Genomic DNA, 17,349 nt, shown 5'->3' with positions numbered 1-17,349 from the left:
AGGGATTTGAAAACCACACCCCAAAGTGAATACTTCCCAGCAGGGTCCATCGCACTAAGTCGCAAGTGCTCAGCCCTTTGCATTTTACAAAAGTTCTCCTATTTTGTAAAACTATTTTGTGCTTCTCGGTAGCCCCGTGAGGCCAGGCAAGGGTCCACAACACCGTTTACAGATCCGGGGAGATTCTCCTGAGTTTGCCCTGTTGGGGGATCACTAAATAGGAAACGAAGCTCTTGGGCCTGGATCTATCTCAGAATGTCTGGGAGGAAAAGTATTTCCTTTCTGGAGCACGCTACAGTCAGGCCAGCGCGCGGTAAACGTAGCGGACAGCCAGAGATAAAGGCCACACGCGACGCTCCGCCCCTGGCGGGAGCCCCGGATGGGGAAGTGGCGCGGACACCGAGATGAGGCGGAGGCCGGGCCAGAGCGGCCCGGGGCGTGTGGGCGGGAAGGGGGCGGGGGCCCCGGGGCGGAGCCACCGGAGCTGCGCGGGTTCTCAGGTGAGCACTCTGTGGGCCGGGCGGGCCGACAGGAACCTTCAGCTTGGGCAAGGAAGCCACAGGGGCTGTGGGGGCGTAGGCGGGGCGTCCAGAGGAGGCGCGGGGGACCTCGGGCGGGTCCGGCCCTCGGAGCCCCGGCCTGAGGAGGGAAGGGGCTCCGGAGCTGCGGGTGAGTGGGGTTGCTCGCCGGGCCCGGGCTTGTGGAGTCTGAGGGAGGGGGTGGTGGCCCAGGTTCGAGTCCTGACCCCACTCCCCATCCTGCTGTGTGATCTTAGACAAGTCTCCTTGCTTCTCTGAGCTTTAGTGGCCGCAGCTGCGAAATGAGGGTGGGGAGGAGGAGCCGCTGAGAGTTTGTATAGGTGGGCATTCAGGGAACGAAGCCCTGCCTTCCTCCTGTTTATCCTTTCCTTGCCCAGGACACTGACCGCGAAACGTGAATGGTGAGAGTGTCTGAGTGACCTTGGGCAAGTCCCTCGCTCTGGCCCACCCTTTCTTCATCTACAAAATGAGTGTGCTAACCTTTCAAGATCTCTTTAGTATTTGGGTGTTATTGTTTTAGATAGAGACAACATAGTGAGTACCCAATTCACTACAGGTTTTCCCTTTAGGGTGTGATAGAATATCTTCTTGGAGGTTCGACTAGACCCTGGCCCGAATTCCCCTTAATTCCCAGATTCTCTGTTTTGTCCTCTAACCCTCCTTGTAATTGGAGGAACGATTTCATCCAAGGCTTGGTGCTACCTCTCCTCTGAACAATACCAGTATATTCAGTGGCCTAAAATCAAAGAGCAGTTGAAACGAAGTCTGACATTCTAGCCTTTTTGTGTTTCAGTGGCAGAGAGGCAAGATGACTTCTCTCCCCCAAGCTTGGATCAGCTGAAGGAAACAACAGTACAAAATGAGAACAACAAAGGTCTACAAACTCGTCATCCACAAGAAGGGCTTTGGGGGCAGTGGTCAGTATTGATCGGTCTTTAGGGGTTGTGTAAGTTGGCTGAGGTTCTTGGTGTGTCCAGTGCCTTGAAAATGACACACTGACTCACGTGATAACAGAGGCTAGAGGCAACTTGAGTGAAGCGGCAAGTATAATATAGTTGCAGGGAGGGCAGTAGCACCAGAGAGCACAGGCCCCTGCTAAAAGCATTTGTATTCTGACTTTTAAGGAACATTGTGAATGTTGTCAGTCCACTACCCTTCATTTATTTGTATTTTATATTACATATTTATTGCAAACGTCTTATAAAATCCAAGTCTGCACTAGTTTGGCAGATAAAAGAAACTTACATTAAATGAGAGCAGTAGTAGATACACATTAGACAGGTATGATCAAAGCATGAACCTTTCCAGGCTCGGAGGCATAGTGAGGAGGGCCAGGACAAAGCATACTGTTCTGTACTAAACCAGATTTTTCAGCTCTGCCTCTGACTTTCCCTGTGACCTCAGGCAAGCCCCTAGTTTACCTTATCTACAACTTCAAGCATGTTAGAACAGTTTCTTTGTTTTTCTTAGCACCTTGAGTCTATAAATCCGCAGAATAGGATGGCGGTTAGTAATATAATTTTTTTTTTTTTTTTGTAAAGTAGTTTTCCTTTTTGCCCCAACGTCCTTACTTGCTTCAGAAATTGGAATTAACAACACAATGAGTCTTTTTAAAATTGTATTTTACTATGCATTTGCTCTCATATACGTGTAATCCTCCTAAGGGCAAGGACTCCCCAAAAGGGAAAACACTAGTTTTGATACCATAAAGTTTGTGAAGATTGAGTAAAATGTTGTATGTATTTAGTAGAGTACCAGGCTCAGTGCCGCTCAGTAATGTAACCTTTATAATTACCAGGACAAGGATATACCAGGCATTGCTATATTTAAAACACAATTTCTGGTAAAATGCACAGTCTGTTGTTAATACTAGAAATTATATGTGGTTGATGCTGCCTGAACATTTGTGGGGTTGAGCTGAGTAGACAACAAATAACTTTTGACAGACGGAAGGATACAAGGATATAGTATATACAGTGTATGTGTAATGTATATGAGTCTACTTTTTCATGTGTATAAAACAAAGACAACTCGGTGCTATACCCAGTCTCCTGCAGGACTATAAATAAAAACACATCAAACAAAATTAGGTGCATATCTGTGCTAAACATAAAGGTTATGAATATGACAATATCCCTTGTCCCTGAGGAACTTTTAGCTTGGTGAGACAGATATGCAAAAAGGAAATGGTAAAATGAAACAGTGGAATTTGTGCTCAGGGAGTTTAATTCAGACTATGGAATTTAGGGGAAGGCATCATAGAGGATTTGGCATAAAACTGTCAATGGAAGCAATATACCAAATAAAATTTGGAATTAACCCAGTGCTTTGCTTTCCTAGGCTGAATTTTTGTTGGGTCTGATTATATTTGAAATTTAGATATACTTATTTGTCATGGTTTTAGCATAATTAAAGTTCGAGTCTTTCCCTCAAAATTAAAAAAAAAATCACTCCTTCTTTATGGTTCTGAGTTTGTTATACATGAAAGAGTTCTCCCCACCCTCAGGGAGGGTGGGGGTGGGGGTAGATAAACATATGAAACTATGTCCTCCCTATGTTTTAAGAGTCTCATTGGACCCTAATGTGAACTGGTATCCAAAGTTTTTCCCTGATCCAGTGCTGCCGTCCAAAATCTAGGGCATTTTACTTGGCTTGTCGGGTTGGTTGGTTGGTTTGTTTATGACATAGGAGAGGTGGTGGGCTTTAGGCGGAAGGAACCCTGAGCTAGTAATCAGTCCTGGCTGTGCTGTTATTAGCTGTTTAGCCTTAGGCAATTCACTTTATCACCTAGGTCATTTCTTCACTTCTGTTAGATCCAAAGATTTACTGTGAGGATCACTTTAGGACAGTATTTTTGGAAATTCTTTGAACACTGTATAAATATCAGGGATTACGCTGCATTTGTGGGACTCGGTCTGTTTTGTTCCTGCTGTATGCCAGGTGTGTGATAATTCGAGGGAGTAAAATGTTAATCCCAGAGGTTTAAGTTCCAGAGAGCAAGGGCTGCTTTTTCCCTGGGGTCAGTGGGGTGGTAGTAGAAAGAGGTTGGGCTCTGAAGACAAAGGTCCCCAACACTGCCCAACTCAGCTACTCACTAGCTTTATTTGTGTGAATCCTTTAGTTCATCTGCATTGCAATTTAAAATGGAACCTCATCTTCAATTTGGGGTAGTAATACTAACCTAATGAGGTCATGAGGACCCGACATGAGAATATATACCACAGCCTGTCGCCCAAGTGAGTCTGTTTTGTGCTTGAGATTGCTGAATTGTCTTTCAGACGATGAGCTAGTCATGAACCCTAAAGTGTTTCCTCACATCAAGCTTGGAGACATTGTGGAGATTGCTCACCCCAATGATGAATACAGGTAAACATCTCATTAGGATCAGGGGAACTAACTGGGCAGCCTACTGTTTCCAAATATTTTGTTTAAGGGGCTTGCAGGGCAGGGCAAGACAGCCTTAGCCTTTACATAAAACTGTTCCTGCCCTCAGGATTTGATAAATCAATAATCTAAAAAGTAGTCTATTCTTTTTGTTTTTTTTTAAAGTCAAGATGACATGTGAAAAATTGTGTAACATTTACCTATTTCCTGGAGGGCAAGTGCAGAGTTTCTTTGTTTCTAAGAGAACTTCCCCCGCCTTGTTATGCTGTAGGTTACAATATATCCAGAGGGATCTGTTTGCCTTTTGTAGGGGGTGAAGAAAGCTGGTTAATTACAGCATCCCATCTCTTTGTTGCTTTCTCCCCCAGCCCTCTGCTTTTGCAGGTCAAGTCACTTAAGGAAGATCTACAGAAAGGTAAGAATTGCATCTCTCTTCGCTAAGGTTTTTATTTTTACACTTAGAGAAACTGTTCCATAAACTGTAAGGAATGTCTCTTCATAATCTCAGGGAATAAGGACATAGTAGTTCTTTCCTTGTCAAAATGTGTTCCCCTAAAAAAATTGTCAGATCAAAACTGCCAAGGAATCTCATTTGTCAGCATCCTGAGGGCACTGAAGAAACCATGTTCATTGTCAGGAGGAAAGTTAACCTGACTAGGTGAAGCTTTATATTTAACTCAGAAAAAAAATGTTGGCAAAGCATGCTTTCCTAAATATTGTATTTTTTCACAAGATGTTTGTTAAGTGCCTACTCTGGGTGAGGGAGGGTGAAGAAACATATTGATGATTACCTGTCACAAATGTAAGGCACCATACTGGGAGCTTTTTGTAATGTCTCTTTTTATCTTCCCACACAACTCTTGATTGAGGGAGGGATCTTAGTCTCACTGAGGTGAATTGGCTTGCTTGACGTCAGTAAGTGGAGAAGCCAGAGCAGCCATTCTACTTACTCATTCTGGATCCGATCCTTTCTTTTTTTCTCTAATGAGTGTACCATGCTGTTTAAGGAACCGGAATGTTAACTTATAGCAAATAAGGTAATTCCTTAAATAGTACTTAAAAAAAATTCTGATTTGCTCTAAAGTATTGTGCTGTCCACTACTTTTATAATTCAGTATGATGTGGAAGCATTTTATAAAACCCAAATCCTAAGAATTTCCTCCTTACCCTCACCACCCCATCTCCTGCCATCTGGTATGTTTCTTACTTACCAGATGTAAGGCTCGCTGGAAAGTTTGTTTCTCCCTTGACTACCTCAGCTACTTTCATTCTAAACTAAAAATGGTCTCCTTCCTCTCCTGAATTTTCACAGTTCTTTGAACTTTTTTATGTTGCTCCTTAATTTTTTAATTTCCCCTCCCCCCCATTTCTGTCTCTCATTTTTTAATTGCTGAAGGCTTAGGTCTTATTTCACATGCTTGTTTCACCTAAAAAAGTAGAGCATTCTAAGCTTTAAGATGCTGGAAGGCAGAGAATGTTTCTTACCAATGGCCAAGGATCATTTGTGTTTCTTGTCAAATGACTACTTATATTTTAAAATATATTTACCTGCTTTTTCAGAATATGTTACTGATCCAGATTTCTTCCGTTGCAGAAACTATTAGTGTGGACCAGACTGTGACTCAAGTGTTCCGGCTACGACCTTATCAAGATGTTTATGTGAATGTTGTAGACCCTAAGGTATGTCTTTGTTCTGGACTTGAATATCTTTTGGGAATGATTAAAACCATCCCTAAAAGGTTAGGTCTCTAAGGAAATAATGAGTTATTTAAGTATAGTGTTGGACTATTAAATATGTGGTCACATATAGGACACTTTGATTATAGGTATTATTATACAGGTTGCATTTAAAGCCCTCACGCTTTTTAAAAAGTTTTCCTAAAAAGGTTCTGTATATATAGGTATGTGTTAAGCTCAATGTAAAATTTCCTATTAAAATACTATAATTTCTCTAGCTGTTCTCTTTTTTTTTTCTGAAATGAGAAATGGTGCTATAATAGGTAAAAAGCATTATCTAAAAGATATCATTGACATTATCTAGGGAAATAAAGCACAGAGCTCAATGTCCTATGTATGTGCCAGAATGAAGACTAAACAGAGAATTATTCCTTTGGTTACTTTTTGCACTTAGTCATGATCCAGCTGCTGTAGCATCTGTTGTAGTCTGATCATCTGTACTCAAAAGCCTTTTCTGGCAGCGTGAAATACTGTGTGTCAGTATTCTCTTATCAAATGTTCTTCCAGTAGTTTTCTTTCTTTTTTTTTTTTTTAAAGATTTTATTTATTTATTTGACAGAGATAGAGACAGCCAGCGAGAGGGGAACACAAGCAGGGGGAGTGGGAGAGGAAGAAGCAGGCTCATAGCGGAAGGGCCTGATGTGGGGCTCGATCCCATAACGCCAGGATCACGCCCTGAGCCGAAGGCAGACGCTTAACCGCTGTGCCACCCAGGCACCCCTCCAGTAGTTTTCTTGTTTGCTAAAAGGGTTCTCCATGCTCAGTGTGCATTATCTTAAGATGAAGTATGGCAGAGTAATGCAAAGAGATATATTTGATTATTCCTTTTAGGATGTGACCCTTGACCTAGTGGAATTAACCTTTAAGGATCAATATATTGGCCGTGGGGATATGTGGCGATTAAAGAAAAGTTTGGTAAGATGTGATTTAAAAAAAAAAAGTCTTACTTTTCTTGTTATATTAAATAATCTATTTTCCTTGTAGAGATTTAGTAGGGAGAAGGGTATAGAATCATTTCTAATTCCGTCATCACAGATAATTGTTGTAAACCCTTTGCGTATCTTCTTCCATTCTCTCTTGTTTTTTTGAGTTCCGTTTTGCTTGTTTATAGATTTTTTTTTTTAAGATTTTATTTATTTATTCGACAGAGATAGAGACAGCCAGCGAGAGAGGGAACACAAGCAGGGGGAGAGGGAGAGGAAGAAGCAGGCTCATAGCGGAGGGCCCTGATGTGGGGCTCGATCCCACAACGCCGGGATCACGCCCTGAGCCGAAGGCAGATGCCCAACCGCTGTGCCCCCCAGGCGCCCCTTGTTTATAGATTTTTACTCCACATTTTTGGTTTGAATGGGAAATTATCCTGTTATTTTACATTTGAATGGAACTTTAGCTTTCACATGTTCATGTCACTTCCCCATGGACAGGTATTTATTACCCTTCATTTATAGATGTGAAAATTGAGATTGAGAGGATAAACGATTACCCAAGACTAAAAATCTAGAGTCAGTGGTCGACACCGGGCTTGAACCCAGATCTTGTCGCTTCCCAGTTAGACTGCTTTTTGCCGTACCCTCTTCCCATTTTCCTGCTTTATTTTGAATTAACATTTTCCACTTAAAATGATCAGTTCATTGTGAGCTGGTACTGAAAATTTTTCTTACTGGGCATTTTGAGCATTATGAAGCAACAAATTATAGGTAGAATTTCCATACAGTGAATATTTGCAGGAAAAAAATATGTTTGCTCATTTTTTATTGGATGGGGGAGGGTTCCATTCTATAAAATGAGAGCTAAAATGAGAAATAAATGTTGTGTAATTAAATGAGTATGTAAATACAGATATGTACGCAAATGTATGTGGAGATAAGCGTGTTAGTGAAGCTGGGCACTTCTTTTCCACCTGGTCTTTTATTGTCTGTACTCGTCACACTCCTAAGAACCCACTGTTATACCTGCCCCAGCAGGTTTGCCTATGGGGTAAATTTATTACTCCCTTGTTAATTGACCTTGGGTTGTTAGAAGAAATTAGAAAGGCAGGAGACTTTCTTTGTGACCTTTTATGGCCTTGATGTGTTGTTGAATCTCATTTTCTCTCTCTCTCTCTATTTCTTCCATAGGTCAGCACATGTGCCTATATCACTCAGAAGGTGGAATTTGCTGGCATCAGGTAGATATTACATCACTCTAGACTTATCAGCTAATACCTGGGAGTAGGATCTAGTGGGCTACATTCGGCATTTGAGGGATGTGGATGGCCATATAATAAAATACACGATAGCTTAAAGGGTTAGATTGTACAAAATAAATAAATAAATAAAAGGTTAGATTGTTGTTGATACAACAAACCAAAAAATCCCCAAATGCACCATAGTAGTTTTAAGATGAGTGGAAGTTGCTGAAGGCACATCATGGTATTCTGTAACAAAGGAGGTGTAACCTCATAATTTTAGAACTAGAAAAAGCCTTAGATGAATGTATTTAATCAAACCTTCTCATTTCACAGAGTAAGAAACATACTTGGAGATACAAAATGACTAGCCCAGTCGTTCCTGATTTGCTGCCTTTTTAACCATATTGTATTGCCCTTGATTTATTAAAATGATTCCTAAATTTCAGTTTGTAAAGAAGAGAGAAGGGACTTTTTGAAAGCCCTTTTGATTCGAAAAGCACAACGTCCACAGAGTAAAGCCTTCAAACATTGCAAAAATGTGTATAATGAAAAACAAATCTTTTTCCTTAGAAGAAATGGTTTCTTTCCTGAAATTTATTATGTGTAACACAAGCACGTTTACATCTGGTTGATTCACATTTTTTTTAAGATTTTATTTATTTATTTTAGAGAGAGAGCTCACACACAAGTGAGTGGGGGCAGAGGGAGAGGGAGAGAGAGAATCTCAAGTCGACTCCCTGCTGAGCATAGAGCCCAAAGTGGGGCTAGATCCCAGGACCCTGAGACCATGACCTGAGCCAGAATCAAGAGTCGGATGTTCAGGGGCGCCTGGGTGGCTCATTCGTTAAGCATCTGCCTTCGGTTCAGGGTGTGATCCCAGAGTCCTGGGATCGACCCCCGCATCTGGCTCCTCCACTGGGAGCCTGCTTCTTCCTCTCCCACTTCCCTGCTTGTGTTCCCTCTCTCACTGGCTGTCTTTCTCTCTGTCAAATAAATAAATAAAAATCTAAAAAAAAAAGAGTCGGACACTCAACCAACTGAACCACCCAGGTGCCCCTGGTTGAATCACTTTTAATGGCGCTAGGATTGACCAGTGGGTTCCAGTGAGGTAGTCTGGTCCTCCATTATGAAGTTCCCCATCAACTTTCCACCTCATGATTTCACCCATTAGTGATTGTTGCAAGATGGTGATTTTCTAATTCAGTCATTTTTCCTGCCTTTATTTAGCCAGAACCCATCCATCCTTCCTTTTTCTCTCTCTCTTTCTTTCTTTCTTTTTTTTTCTTTAAAAGATTTATTTATTTATTTATTTGAGAAAGAGGGAGAGAGTGCGTGTGCACATACGCATTCAGAGGGAGAGGGAGGGGAAGAAGCAGACTCCCCGCTGAGCAGGGAGCCTGATGCGGGACTCAGTCCCAGGACTCTGGAATCATGACCTGAGCCAAGGGCAGACACCTAACTGCTGAGCCATCAGGCACCCCCAGAATCCTTTCTGTAAAGAACATTTCATAATCAGCTAGGGCTAATTGGTTAGTCTGAACTACTGATCCTAAAGTAAAGAAAGAATAAAGAATTAATTTTTTTTTCCCCACAAAATTGGATGATTTAAAAGTTGGAGGGTCAAGATTCTGTGAGAAATCTTAGTAAAAGATTTTAAAGCACAGCCCAAGAAGTGACTAAGCCTTGAACAAAACAAGAAATGCAACCTAGATTCATGCTTTCCAGTACAACTTAGTCTTTCCGAGGTGGTGGGCCAGGAGTCAGGAAACCTATAATCTACTCGTGCACTGCCGGTGATTAGTGGGGGTGATGTTGGGCAGGTTAGGGAGACTCGGAGTCTACTTCTCTGCAAAATGAAATGGTTGGTTTAGAATCTTTTTCTGTAAAGGACCAGAGAGTAAATAGTTTACACTTTGGGCCACATGGGTCTCAGGTCTCTTTTGCAAATTTTTTTGTTATTTTGGGTTTTTTTCAACATTTAAAAATATAAAATCCATTCTTAGTTGTGAGCCACATAAATATAGGAGGTGGGTTGGATTTGGCCAGCAGGCTATAGTTAGCTGAGCCCTGATTTAGAAACCCACTCAGATACCTTTCATTCTTAAATTTCTTGTTTTTCTGTGCAAGTGCCCATATCCACATGGTGCCAGATACAGAAATGAAAACCCTGACATAATGTCAGGTTTAGACTTTTAAAGATCTGTCCTAATATTTTGCTCATTCATGGTTAAATGTACACCACAGTCTTCTACTATTTCTCCAGAAGACTTATAGTCTTCCTACACTGAATCAAAAGTTACTTTCTGGGGTGCCTGGGTGGCTCAGTTGGTTGGGTGTCTGCCTTTGGGTCAGGTCATGGTCTTGAGGTCCTGGGATCGAGCCCCACGTGCTGGGGGGGGAAAATCCCTGCTCAGCGGGGAGTCTTCTTCTCTCTGCCCCCCTACTTGTGCTCTCTCTCTCAAATAAATAAAACGTAAAAAAAAAGTCACTTTCTTTCTTACAAGGAGGCATGCAAATTAAAAAAAGAGAAAAAAAGATGCTTTGGGCCTCACATAACAAAAGATTTAGTTAATACTTAAGGACATATGAGACAGTTTCATTACCTTGAGACCTTGCCTTTGAAGCATCATTTTTCCTTCGAAGGTAAACATTTTGATTTTCTCTAAATTCCCAATGTAGTCTTCAAAATATTAAATACTACAATTGGTATTTTTTAAAAAATTAAAGAAAATTTTAAAAGAAAAATATTGCACTAAAATCCTATCTCTTAAAAATTAGTATTTTGCTTTTTTAAAAATATGGGACTTAGAAACCTAGTCTATTTTTTTTTTAATTCTCTTCTTTTTTTTTTTAATTTTATTTATTTATTCGACAGAGATAGAGACAGCCAGCGAGAGAGGGAACACAAGCAGGGAGTGGGAGAGGAAGAAGCAGGCTCATAGCAGAGGAGCCTGATGTGGGGCTCGATCCCATAACGCCGGGATCACGCCCTGAGCCGAAGGCAGACGCTTAACCGCTGTGCCACCCAGGCGCCCNCAGAAACCTAGTCTATTTGGTTTAATCATGAAGAGATCTCATTTTTCCAGATAGTTTTGGGACTGCTGACTAGCTAAGGTTTCTTTTTTTATTAAAAAAAAATTTTTTTTTTCTGACTCTCACTCCAGAGGGAGCAACACTGAATAATTTCTGGCCTGGACTTCTCAGCTGTCCAGAAGCAGACAGACCAGTGTGGAGAGTCACAGTTAAAGCCCCTTGTTGGGTGTTACCCTGCCAGGTCTGCTGTACTGTGGAGGATCTTCTGGGATCTTCTCTGACTTGAGTCTGATTCTGTGGTGGCCATTCTCTTAGAATGTCTTTCTTAACTATAGAATTAGTACTAAGTACCACTTGTTTTTCACACGCTAGGTACCAGGCATATGCTAAGTATTTTTATATATAGTACTTGCTCAGTGTAGACAGTTTGAAAAATAGAATAAAGCAGCAGGAAAAAAAAACATAATATTACTACTCGGAATCAACTACTGTTAACATTTTGATGTAGTTCTGCCAAAATATTCTGTCTTCCTCTCCCTACCTTTTGGCTTGATACCATATAGTATACATGATTTTATATACTGTCAAAAAAAAAATACCCTGAAAACTTTGTTTTCATAATTTGAAAAAAAATTATTTTAGAAAATTTGGGTAATACAGAGAGTATAAAGAAGAAACTTGGGGTGCCTGGGTCTCTCAGTTGGTTAAGCTTCTGCCTTCAGCTCAGGCCCTGATCCCAAGGTTCTGGGATTGAGCCCCATATCGGGACCAGCTCAGCAGGGAGTCTCTTCTCCCTTTCCCTCTGCCCTCCACCCATGCTTGTGGTCTCTCTCTCTCTCTCAAATAAATAAAATCTTAAAAAAAAAAAAAAAGAAAACTTACAGTGGAATATAAACCAACTATGTACAGATAACTACTATTAAATTTTAGTGTGACCTTTCAGTCTTTTCTTTTTTTTTCTTTTTTCTTTTATTTTTTAAAAAGATTTATTTGAGAGAGAGAGCAGGAGTGAGAGGCAGAGGGAGAAGCAGAGAGAGAAGCAGACTCCCCACTGAGCAGGGAGCCTGATGCAGGGCTCAATCCCAGGACCCTGAGATCAGGACCTGTGCCGAAGGCAGACGCTTAACTGACTGAACCTTCCAGGTGCCCCTCTTCTCTTTCTTTCTTTTATTTTTTTATTTTTAATTAAGTAATCTCCATGCCCAAAGTAGGGCTTGAACTCAAAACCCAGAGATCAAGAGTCATATGCCTTACCATCTGAGTCAGGCACCCCTCAATGTTTAATTTTCATTCATACATGTACATGCATGTATTTTTGCATAGATGATGTTACTGTGTGTACTCTTTTGTATCCTTTTTTTCCACTTAAAAGCTTATAAACATTTGTGGTGAAGTTAAAACTTGTAAACATGATTTTAATGGTTCCATGATATTCTGTGGTCTGGATACATCATAATTTACTTAACCTGTCTGCCATTATGGGACATTCAGGTTGTTCAAAGGTGTGTTATGCAGATAAAACGACAGTGACCATACTTTGCATTTATTTTACGCATTCACAGAATGATGAAATTTAGTTGTAAAGGATACCGATCCCCAACAGCTCACTTGATTGGAAAGGAAGGGGAAGTGCCCTGCCCAAGTTCCTACATAAATCAAAGGCTAGTGCCCCCCAGGTCACCTTCATCCTCAGGGCTTGGCAGTGTGCCATTCTGCCTCTTGTAGGAAGCCATGTGTGCCCTTGGGCTTTGTCCTAGGGGATAATAGATTTTGTGTTTGCATCTGTCAATGGCAGTTTTTCTTCCCTTGAACCAGCAGAGAAGAGAAGAGAAGCTACCTCAGGGCCATTCTCAGTTCCTGTTTGGTTAAGGGCAGATTTTAGGTTTAGGAGTAAAGATCAAGATTGCATTTTCTGTGTGTGTGTGTGTGTGTGTGTGTGTGTGTGTGTGTGTTCTGTAAAGAACCATTTACGTTGGAATGATAACTGTTTCATAGTTCACCAAGTCCTCTCATCTGTGGAGCTCATTGGATCTTCTCAAGAGCTGTAGAAGACGGTTGGGGCAGGGTTCTTATTAATCACATTTACTGATTTTTACAAAACTGGCTCAGAACGATTATGGCTTGGGGCGCCTGGGTGGCTCAGTTGGTTAAGTGTCTGCCTTCAGCTCAGGTCATGATCCCGGGGTCCTGGGATCAAGCCCTGCATTGGGCTCCTTGCTTAGTAGGGAGCCTGCTTCTCCCTGTCCCTCTGCCTGCCGCTCCCCCTGCTTGTGCGCGCTCTCTCTCTCTGCCAAATAAATAAATAAATAAATAAATAAATAAATAAATAAATAAATAAAAAATCTTGAAAGAAAGAAAGGAAATGAAAAAGAGATAGATAGATAGATAGATAGATAGATAGATAGATAGATAGATAGGGGCTTGACCTCCACGGGGAGTAGAGGGGCTGCAATCTAAGCCCAAATTTTGTAGCACTACTTNCCAAATAAATAAATAAATAAATAAATAAATAAATAAATAAATAAATAAATAAAAAATCTTGAAAGAAAGAAAGGAAATGAAAAAGAGATAGATAGATAGATAGATAGATAGATAGATAGATAGATAGATAGGGGCTTGACCTCCACGGGGAGTAGAGGGGCTGCAATCTAAGCCCAAATTTTGTAGCACTACTTTGTCTATACATACTAGCAGAAGTTGGTGAGTTAGTGTGGTAACACAAGCTCATTTTAGAGGTCTGGTTAATCTGATAATTAGTAGCCTGAATGCAGAGTACTTTCTGTTAATAGAACTCAGAGATCATGGGGACATTGAATCCTTCCTTATGTTAAAGAAACAGAGTCCCTTCTCAGATAAGCTTGCTGCATTTGTCCACTCATAGGCGCATGGGTAAAGGAATACCAAGAGACACCCCTTTTGGTCAAAGCAGAGTTGGGAAGCGTATTTAAAAAAACATGGGCTTGGTCCAGCTTTCTTTGTTTTACAGACAGGAGGGAGAGCCAGCAAGGCTGACTGATTGTCTGGTGTTTCTCAGGTAGCCTGAGCTGTGACTCATGGTACAGAACATTTTCCTTGCTTTGATTTTATCTTTTCTTCTTTTTTATGAGGACTGATTGCTTAGGGCCAGGCAGGAATTTGCACTGGGGTTGGTAGAAGAGACAGGCTTGTGTCGTTGGTTGAGGGATGATTACAAGGTCCTCAGATAACAGCTACCCCTTTCTCTCCAGTATAGCAATTTTTTTTTAAGATTTTATTTATTTGAGAGAGACAGAGATAGCAAGAGAGAGCATGAGCGGGGAGGAGAGGGAGAAGCAGACTCCTGATAAGCAGGGAGTCTGACGCAGGACTCGATCCCAAGACCCTGAGATTGTGACCTGAGCTGAAGGCAGACGCTTAACTGACTGAGCCACCCAGGTGTCCCTCTCCAGGATAGCATTTTGTGTTAATATTTACCATTGTTACAGTTCTTGCTAATACAAGTAGCCGCTAGTACTCCTAACTGTGGCAACGCCTATCCCAGCACTGTCCTGAACCGTTTCCCCACAGTCTGGTTGAATTCTCAGAACAGCTCTATAAAGTGGTAACACAAGCTTTATCCTTTTTTAAGATAAAGGTGCTGGGCCTCCGAGTTATTTCCCCACGGCCATTCAGCTAGTTAAGGGACACTCAGAACTGAGATTCCTGCCGAGACTAGTTCCACTCAAGTCTGGTCAGCTCAGAAGGCCATGTTCTTTGAACTGTGCTGTCCATTTTACACCCTTAATAAGTTGCAGAGGAAAAGACATTAAGCCCCCAAAGTGCAATACCAAGTTGCCATGAAAATTTTTCAGCAGAATGGCCTCCATTGAATAGGGACTCTGTCCCCGTCTTCTGATTGCTTGTCTTCTAATCCTGATATTAAGGTGGATTTTGTTTCCATTGAAACTCATCATATCAAAGCTGGGATGAGCAAAATTGTTTGTCAGTTCTTCCTATTTTTGTGACATCTACCCTTTTGAGATTTGACAAAAACCATAATTTTCTGCCCAGAAAACTTTGCATGATTTCAGAGGATTCGTGGATTTCCCGAAGCCCTTCCTGGGACTTGCATATTTCCTATGGTCTCCCAGATTAAGAACTGTCATACAAATTCAATACGCTCTGAGAATTCTTTTTTTTTTTTTAATTTTTAATGACAAACATCTAAAACTGCAGCTTCTGGAAGAACCACTTGTTCTTGCTGATCTTGTACTTCACCTCGAACTTGACCTCGGCGCTTCATCAGGCCTTGCGTCTTAGAGCAGGGTCTCTGAAGACATCCTCATTGATGACAGTTTTGTCCAAGGGGATAGCCACAGAGAACTTGTGGGCATGAGGCGACTCTGTGGGCATGAGGCAATTATAAACTTTCACAAAAGACTTGATCTTTGACCTCTTGGCGATTTTCTTCTTGCCCATGGAAGCTTTCACTTTGCAGGGATAGCGGTCAATTGCAGCCATGGCTGTAGGGACAGTCTGAGGTGCCATCATCAATGTTCTTCATGATGACTGCTTTGCATCCAGAGTAGCGTCTGACCAGGACCAGCACCACCTTCATGGGTTTGATGAACTTGCCCATCTCAACACCAGCCACTCCAGCCTACAGCAGAAAGGAAGAAAGGGCACTTCCGCTCCACTCTGAGAATTCTTTATGTTGTGTAATCTGTTCAGGGCATTCTCTCTGGAAATCTGTAACTGGGCAGGTCATTTGGGGATAAGTATCAGAGTACAGCGAGCCACCCTGAATTCATCCCTGTTTCTTTGTGTTTTAAGACTTGTAATAACCCTTGTGTGTATATCTTTTCAGGGCACAGGCTGGTGAGCTGTGGGTCAAGAATGAGAAGGTCATGTGTGGTTATATCAGCGAAGACACCAGGGTGAGACTGATAAAATGCCTTCTGGTTTTGTTTCTTCATACCATTATGCCTGAGTCCTGAAACCAAAGACAAATCAGAAACAAGCAAAAACTTGATAATCTCCTGATGGGTAATGTTTACCCAGGTAGATAATACTGTAATATTGTCAAGGACTCCTGGAGTTCTAATGTTTTACAGTTGGATCTCTCCAGTTTGGGGTCAATCTTTGTTTTCTCTTCTTTTTTTTTAAATTTTTTAAATTTTTATTTATTTTTGAGAGAGCCCAAGTGGAGGGAGGGGCAGAGGGAGAAGCAGACTCCCTGCTGAGCAGGGAGCCTGATGCGGGACTCGATCCCAGGACCCTGGGATCATGACCTGAGCCAAAGGCAGAGGCTTAACTGACTGAACTACCCAGGCACCCCTTTATTTTCTCCTCTGAAAGAGGTCTAAACATGGAAATGTAATGTCTATCTCGTGGGCTTCGATGCCTGCTAATACATAGGAAAAGTTAAACTCAGTAGAAGACTGCAGTTGGTAAACATCAACAGAGACTTTTGCAAAGGAATTTCCTTCTTTGACTCTCTATTCCAGTTGGAAAAACCCAAATTGAACAGCTGTAAACATTACCCATGCTGGTGAAACCACCTGTCTGTTCTTCCTTGTTCTCATCCCCTGCCTCCTTTGAGAGCAGTGGTTTGAATGGGCGGGTGATCTTGCCTCCACTGGGGTCTTTTGGCAATGTCTGAAGACATTTTTATGTGTCACAGCCAGGATTTTGTGAAGAAGATTGGTAAACATGATACAATGTATAAGGCAGATGTCCAGAACAAAGAATTACCTGGTCCAAAATAGTGATGTAATGGGGGGGTGCTGTCTCACACATTGTGGGACGTTTAGCAGCATCCCTAGCTTCTTGTGCACTAGATACTATGAATCATGACAACCAGAAACGTCTCCAAATACTACCAAGTGCCCCCTGGGGGAGCAAAATTACCTCTAGTTGAGAACCAGTGCCTTTATAGGTAACTACTATCTGAATTCTATTTTTGTGGTTTTTTTTTACATAGTGTTATTATATATGTATTTTACCCTAAACAGTATATTATTTGTTTAGCTTGTTTTTGAGCTTTATTAAGGTGAAAAATATATATAGTCCTTTTTAGCTAGCTTTTTTGGGCCTAATATTATATATGTACGTGTGTGTGTGTGTGTGTTTTAAAATTTATTTATTTGAGAGAGTGAACACAGGTGTGCAAGCGGAGGGAGGGCAGAGGGAGAGGGAGAGGAAGAGAATCTCAAGTAGACTTCCACTGAGCACAGAACCCTATGCAGGGCTTGATCTCACAACCCTGAGATCATGACCTAAGCTGAAATCAAGAGTCGGACACTTAACTGACTGAGCCACCCAGGAGCCCCTATATATATATTTTTAAAGATTTATTTATTTATTTGAGAGAGAGAGCGAGTACGGGGAAGGGGGGTGCAGAGGGAGACGGAGAGAGAGTTCCAAGCAGATTCCACGCTGAGCATGGAGCCCAACACAAGGCTCGATCTCACGACTCAGATCATGATCTCAGCCGAAACCAAGAGTCAGACACTCAACCAACTGTGC

General features: G+C 41.6%; 1 protein-coding gene and 1 pseudogene across 12 annotated transcripts in view; one reads left to right on the top strand and one right to left on the bottom strand.

Annotated features, from left to right (window-relative positions):
- The first annotated feature begins 420 nt into the window (after window positions 1-420).
- DEPDC5 (DEP domain containing 5, GATOR1 subcomplex subunit) overlaps window positions 421-17,349 on the top strand; it is a 137,412-nt gene continuing 120,483 nt past the window's right edge. For 11 of the 12 annotated variants that reach the window (XM_034638843.1, XM_034638844.1, XM_034638842.1 and 8 more), the window contains exons 1-8: window positions 509-669; window positions 1,333-1,456; window positions 3,818-3,905; window positions 4,292-4,338; window positions 5,518-5,603; window positions 6,492-6,575; window positions 7,778-7,827; window positions 15,689-15,758. In XM_034638843.1, the coding sequence (XP_034494734.1) occupies window positions 1,399-1,456; window positions 3,818-3,905; window positions 4,292-4,338; window positions 5,518-5,603; window positions 6,492-6,575; window positions 7,778-7,827; window positions 15,689-15,758 (483 nt within the window). In that variant the 5' untranslated portion in view covers window positions 509-669; window positions 1,333-1,398. The other variant, XM_019795621.2, reaches the window with a different exon arrangement.
- Window positions 14,940-15,460, bottom strand: LOC100476701 (annotated as a pseudogene).

This window comes from Ailuropoda melanoleuca, chromosome 12 (genome assembly GCF_002007445.2).
Source record: "Ailuropoda melanoleuca isolate Jingjing chromosome 12, ASM200744v2, whole genome shotgun sequence".
Taxonomy (NCBI): domain Eukaryota; kingdom Metazoa; phylum Chordata; class Mammalia; order Carnivora; family Ursidae; genus Ailuropoda; species Ailuropoda melanoleuca.
This window is presented reverse-complemented; position numbering and strand designations above follow the sequence as displayed.